The 6,883-nt window shown below is 51.0% G+C and overlaps 1 protein-coding gene across 1 annotated transcript; it reads left to right on the top strand.

Moving 5' to 3' along the window:
* The first annotated feature begins 675 nt into the window (after positions 1–675).
* acads (acyl-CoA dehydrogenase short chain) lies at positions 676–6,806 on the top strand. Its single transcript, XM_015365958.2, has 10 exons — positions 676–833; positions 3,097–3,260; positions 3,335–3,484; positions 3,677–3,788; positions 3,939–4,090; positions 4,601–4,771; positions 4,917–5,054; positions 5,142–5,237; positions 5,362–5,418; positions 5,816–6,806. The coding sequence occupies exons 1-10, from the start codon at positions 737–739 to the stop codon at positions 5,966–5,968; spliced, it is 1,290 nt and encodes a 429-aa protein (XP_015221444.2). The 5' UTR covers positions 676–736; the 3' UTR covers positions 5,969–6,806.
* Positions 6,807–6,883: the final 77 nt, after the last annotated feature.

Below are 6,883 nucleotides of genomic sequence, written 5' to 3'. Positions count from 1 at the left end.
TCAGGGTCACTCACTGGTCAAACGGCTCAGGGTCGATATTCGATATTCTTGTTATTGATGTTTCTTTTCCAGTGGCTAAGTGCATGTTGGCACTTTTGTTGGCAAATTTAGAAGAATTTTTCCTTCTCCGCTCGCTGTTTGATGAATCGAAAGTCACTCGTCTGTCCCTGCACAAAAGTAGTGACACCGTGTTCATGTTGAGCTGCTCGACTCAAACGGGGAGAAGTAAGGAAAAGTTGGCCATATCGAAGCCTTGTGTTATTAAATACATTTCGCATCGCCTGTCCAAGTACAAACATGACAGTATGAGGAACATAACGCGTTCAAAACTTCGCACTAAGAACACATACAGTACTAATCTAAAGTAGCCTCATTTAATTTTGTTTATACATAAAATATATGTAACTTTAAACCTTTATGAGTTTTAAAATGTAAAAAGGTTCAATTTTCCTAATGCTTGAATATTTTTTTCTCCATGGCAACTTCTCTGCACTTTGTCCACTCCGATGCGGACAGAGAAGGTCTCACTGGGGGCGCCGGTGAGCACCCTCGTGACACAGATTTAGAAGCGGGGTGCCCCCCCCCCCAGCAGGTCCTGCTGTGCACACTGGGACAGGGCTGGCTGGCCAGCATGCACGCTTGCGCGCTCAGGCCCAGGGCTCAGGATGTCCCATTTCAGCGGCCCGCATTTAGGTGCAACACCCTATCCCGTCCCACACGGAACTCAGCCCTCCGAATGCCCGATTCAGGTCGGACTTATTTTCAGGCGCGCCGCGCTGTGTTAACGCTGGGGTCTTGGGTGAAGATGGCGGCTTTGCTGTGCGCTCGGAAAGGTCAGAAATAAACTCCGTTTGCAGCTGAACTCTTTCCCGTGACGCTTCAGTCATTACAAGCCGAGCTCGTGTAAGAGCCGGGTTATAAGTAGCTGTCTTGACGCTGCGGTAGCCAGCAGTGGTACCGGGTTCTTTACAAGCGCAGGAGCCCAGTTAGGTCACCGATATTGTTAGCGAAGAACAGTGCTCCCGAGGGTTACAGCAGGAGTAGACCTGGAGTCCTGACAAGGGGGTACGGTCTCACGGCAGCGCTGCAGGTGCGTGTCCTGCAGGAGACGGGACAGGCAACCCAGCACAGCGCCTGACGGGGCAGCCGAGGTCACTGTGCCAAAGGTCACCCGCGCCCTGCGCACACACCGCAACATTTAGAAACACCATGGTTTCGTGCAGAAATGCTTCACTTTATTTGGCAGTTTGACTGGAGCATTAGAGTTGATCCGGGCTGTTATTGACGAAGAGGACGGGGGCTCTCAGGGCACTGCTCCACTGCACGGCACGACATCCCCGATTTATCATCTCTCCCGCGTCACGAACATAAATACGGGAAAGATAATAACAGGCCTTGTAATGAGCAGCCCCCCAAATATTACACTTTACCCTAAAATTGAACAAGTACTGTATGTAGCATTTATTCGTCTTTGTCATTCTCTCCTCTCCTCTGTCACTCGCTTCAGTCCAGTCCAGTCAAAATCAAATATCTTTACTGGCATGACTGATGAATTACAGTTTTGCCAAAGTGTCAACAATTAACCAAATGTTTATAGACATTTATAGTTCAAAGATATAATTAAACATTTGCAGACGCCATATGAGGCAGATAATTGTTTGAATAGTCGCTGTTCCTCAGGCTGGGACAGGAGGTCATACACTGATGATGATGATGATGATGATGATGATTATTATTATTATTATTGAGAGACAGGCTCCCTGTCTGTTCCTCAGGCTGGGACAGGAGATCACACACTGTATTATTATTATTATTATTTAGAGACAGACCCACCGTTCCTCAGGCTGTGACAGGAGATCACACACTTGGCTGCCAGTTCAGCTGAATTCCCTCCTCCTTCTCCCAGTAGGATTGGGAGCTGTTCCAATTCTGGCAGGTGTGGAAAATCTGGGATTAGATTTGTTATTTTAGGGAAGAATGTTTCTCTAATCCCAGAGTATCTGTCACAGTGCAGTAGGAAGTGCACCTCTGTCTCTATTTCTCCCCGCTGGCAGTGGGAGCACAGCCTGTCCTCTCTGGGCAGCCAGGTCTGCCTGTGTCACCCAGTTTCTATGGCCAGGCTGTGGTCACTGAGCCTGTACTTCGTCGGGGTCTGTTTCTTTTTGCTGTTTCATATCTTGATCAAATATTCGGCTAGTGTGTATTGCCTGTTTAGGGTTCTGTAGCATTCCAGTTTATGTTGTGTGTGTGTTCCAGTGTGTGAGATATTGCTGTTTGATCTGTGCTGTGATGTGGTGAGTCTGGGTTGTGGTGCTCTAGCAGTGCTGTCCTGAGGCTGGTTGGTGTCGGTGTGGCTCAGGTCGGTGAGCCTCAGGACCAGCTGGCTCAGGGGGCTCTGTTTTGGGCTCAGCTCTTGGCTCAGCAGGGCTTTGTGGTGGTAGGAATGCTGGTCACTGTTTTTTAGGTGTAGCCAATACTTTAATACTTTTTTCTGTATGTTTATCAATAGTGGGTACTGGCCTAATTTGGCCCTGCACCCGTTGTTAGGAGTTTTTGTCTGCACATGGAGGATGATTCTACAGATCTCCATGTACAGAGTTTCTGTGGGGTGTTTGTCCCATTGAGTGTAATCCTGGTCTGCCAGGGGACCCCACACTTCACTGCCGTATAGGGCAATGGGTTGGATTACACTTTCAAATATTTGGAGCCAGATTCTTGTTGGTGGGTTGATGTTGAAGAGCCTCCTTCTTATTGTGTAGAAAGCCCTGAGTGCCTTCTCTCTCAGTGCCTTCACTGCCAGGTCAAAACTCCCGGAAGAGCTGATGGTGAGACCGAGATATGTGTAGCTGGATGTGTGCTCCAAAGTGTTGTTGTTCAGTGTGAATTTGTACCTGTTTCCCTGAGGTCTGGCTTTCTCCTGGAAAACCACAACACTGGTCTTGTCCAGATTGACTGTCAGTGCCCAGGTCTGACAGTACTGCTCCAGCAGTGCCAGGCTCTGCTGTGCCCCTGTTCTGGGTCCAGACGAGCTGCCAGTGCCCAGGTCTGACAGCAGTGGCCTCTCTTCTCTCACTCCTCTGTCCCTCTCTCCCCCAGCTGTCCTGTCCTGCCGGAGGGGGGGTGTTCGGCTGTTGTCACAGCTGGCGGAGCTGCCGGAGACTCATGCCATGCTGCGTCAGACGTGCCGGGACTTCGCTGATCGCGAGCTGGCACCCCTGGCCGCCCAGCTGGACCGCGAGCACCGCTTCCCGGCCGAGCAGGTACCCGTGCGTCCGCGTCCCGAGCGTCTGCCGGCTGAGGGAGACTCTGCTAACCTGCTCCTCCCCTCTCCCAGGTGAAGAAGCTGGGGGCTCTGGGGCTCATGGCAGTGGAGGCCCCCGAACACCTAGGAGGTGCAGGGCTGGATTACCTGGCCTACGCCCTCGCGGTGGAGGAGATCAGCCGGGGCTGCGCGTCCACGGGGGTCATCGTCAGCGTCAACAATGTCAGTCTGCCTCTGTCCCTCCTTCCCTCTTGTCTTGGGAATCAGTCTTTTTTTCTTCTGTCTGATCGTCCCTCCACCTGCCTCTGTTATCTCTTGTAACTGTAAAATTGTTAAACTGTTAAAGATCACAGTGCTTGTGAAGCACCCCGCATCTGAAAGGTACCCCTCTCTCCTCTTCTCTTGCACTCTCAGTCGCTGTACCTGGGTCCGATTCTGAAGTTCGGCTCGGAAGAGCAGAAGCAGCAGTGGGTCACTCCCTTCACCAGTGGGGAGCGAGTGGGCTGCTTTGCTCTGAGCGAGCCAGGTACAGCAGGGAAACAGGCAGGGGTGCCGAGCACACCGCGCAGTCCACAGTGAGCGGCACAGCACTGCATGGTGAAGTGCAACACTAGGGGGCGCTGACAGTATTCTAATGGGAACGTGCTTTCGTTCTTCTTCTTGTCCTGTTTCCTAGGTAACGGTAGTGATGCAGGTGCCGCGACAACGGTGGCCAGGAAGGAGGGGGGTCAGTGGGTGCTGAGCGGCACCAAGGCCTGGATCACGAACTGCTGGGATGCTTCGGCTGCTGTGGTGTTTGCCACGACAGACAAGAGCCTCAAACACAAGGTGTCCTGCCTGGTCCTTCAGGAACTAATCACTCACTGTTAAAGGGGAACTGCAGCGCTCTTCATATAGTGCAGGGTTGAAAGAATCAATTTCAACAATTGCATTTCAAACCACAATAAAAGTAAAACATACACAGTCATTTTTAAAACCTCCAGTTTAGATCACAAAATTGACGGGATTTCCAGGTAACCTCAGCTCCAAATTCTGCGATTCAGAACGAGGCAACAGAACTTCAGGTAACACTGTAAACAAGCAGGCTTGTGAACACATCTCTTTTAATCCAATAGAAATATTGCTCTTGATTTTGAGATGGTTTTGCAGACAAATATTACTTATTTGTTAACTCTGCCTGCAGCTGGAAGATTTCTGAGATGAAATGTCTGCTGTCAACCTGTACTTATTCGCCCTAAATCACATTACATCACATTGACTAGTGAGCAGGAAGGGCCATATCGCGTCACAATTCTTGCCCGTGACAAGAATTCTGCTCCTCATCTCTGTCCCCCTCAGGGTATTAGTGCATTCCTCGTGCCGATGCCCCATCCTGGCGTGTCCCTGGGGAAGAAGGAGGACAAGCTGGGAATCCGAGCCTCTTCCACAGCCAACCTCATCCTGGAGGAGTGCCGCCTCCCGTTGGAAAACCTGCTGGGACAGCCGGGCATGGGCTTCAAAATCGCCATGGTAACTGCTGGGCGCGAGGGCTGGCTGTAGTGTGCGAGGTCAGCGCTGTGAGTGGGGTTTGGGTCCAGGTTAGGGAGGCGCAGTGCCACACGTGACGCAAGGCTATGTCAGAAATGTTCATCTTAATCCCTCCCATCTCTCCTAGCAAACTCTGGACAGCGGCCGCATTGGCATCGCGGCTCAGGCTCTGGGCATTGGCCAGGCCGCTCTGGACTGCGCTGCAGACTATGCCCACAAGAGAACAGCGTTCGGGGCACCCATCGCGAAACTGCAGGCCATACAGGTACTGAGACAGCCACGTGATCGACTCTCAGAGGAACTGTGGTGTCGTGAGCTCCTTTTTATCTTTTTCCCCCTCCTCCTCTATTAGTTCAAGCTGGCAGACATGGCTGTAGCTTTGGAGAGTGCTCGCTTGCTGACCTGGAGAGCCGCCATGCTGAGAGACTCAGGGAAGCCATTCACTAAGGTAATCCCACTGCTACCACCAATACAGATACTAGCCCTCGCTTACTGCCAAGAACACTGGCCACTTCTACAAAGCACTGCAAGCCTAAGGGTACACTAACACCAGCAACATCTGTTTCTTGCAGGAAGCAGCGATGGCAAAGCTGGCTGCATCCGAGGCTGCGACCTTCATCTCGCACCAGGTGAGGGAGACGCGTCTTTTCACTTTCTCTCTCTTCTTTCTCTCCATCTTATTTAGGCTGTTTTCACTGCATCCCGCAGTTTCATTTTTCCCGGCTCTGTCCTTCAGTCTGGGTGAGGCGAAGCTCAGTCTGTTCACGGTCATGGTCAGCAGCAGTAGTAGTGACACAGTTCAGGTGTGAACAAACAGCAGAACAAAATCAAACTGACTCTTTGGAGAACTGCTTGCTTTATTTCTCCTCACCTTGGCTGTGGTTGTGTCTGTTGTATTTCATAGCACACAGGAGAGTCCTGCTAGTCAGCCCTGCTGCCCGTCTTCCTGTATCTGTGCCTCCGTTTGTCTTTACAGTTCCCTGCCTGACCAATCCCCTGTGTTTTCCTTGGTTCCCCGTCATGCAGGCGATCCAGGTTTTAGGCGGGATGGGATACGTAACGGACATGCCCGCGGAGAGACACTACCGGGATGCCCGGATCACGGAGATCTATGAGGGAACCAGTGAGATCCAGAGGCTTGTCATTGCAAACCAAGTGCTCAAGGAGTACCAGGCCTGAACAGAGCAGCCTGGGAGGGAGAAGGCACAGGGGGATCGAGTTCAAGTGCCTCAGCTTAACGCCACAGCACCGTGCCAGCACGATTATTTTTGGTCAATCAAGCCAATCTGCACTAAAATAAGACCGTAAAAAATGATGTAATTTCTGTGATTCAAACACAAAGTGCCACTGAGATTTTACATTTCATTAGTGGTTTTTACATTTGGTCACTGGCTGTACTTCCCAGCTGCTGCCACTAGGTGGTGATCAAGGCTTTCACAGGCTCCTGGACTGTTCCAGCATCCCCTGGTCACCTGCCCGCTCTGGCAATTAAAGGGCTGTAGGGGGAGGATGTGTGTGGCTCCCTGAGGTGACAGACTGTCTTGCAGGATCTGGACACAGTTCGTAGGAGAGAAACACCATTTCAACAGGAGGCGCAGCAATGAGAGAACAGGGGGAGGTATAAATGAGCGAAATGAGTATACAGGAGAAACTAATTCAAAAATCAAGATGTAGTAATGGAGGAGCTTAAGTGAGTGAGCAGTGTGGAAACAGCTCAGCTGCCACTCTGGCAGGAACACAACAGTCTGTTCAGCCGTGAGCTCCTACCGAGGGACACGCGCGACAGCTGGAAACTGGGCTGGGCCTCTCTCCAGAACCCCACACACGGGCCGCACACTAGTCAATCTGTTGGTCCAGCTCCATGATTGCTGAGGCTACCCAGTGCCCAGCAGGACTGGTCTCTGGGTTAAATGGGCCCATAGCCCCCCTCCCTGGCCATAGTGCTACACTGTCAGTGTGTTTAAGGGTTTGTACCTTATAAAAGAGAAATGAAATCATTAAAAGATTTTGTATTTTTTCAGCTTTATCACTGTGCTTTTTGCTAATTGGACTTCGAAAATTAAGACACAAAGACTTTAAATGCTTACATTTCTA

The sequence above is a fragment of the Lepisosteus oculatus genome, chromosome 22 (genome assembly GCF_040954835.1).
Source record: "Lepisosteus oculatus isolate fLepOcu1 chromosome 22, fLepOcu1.hap2, whole genome shotgun sequence".
In the NCBI taxonomy this organism is placed as follows: Eukaryota; Metazoa; Chordata; class Actinopteri; order Semionotiformes; family Lepisosteidae; genus Lepisosteus; species Lepisosteus oculatus.
The sequence above is the reverse complement of the archived record's forward strand: the minus strand, read 5'-3'. Positions and strand labels throughout refer to the sequence as shown.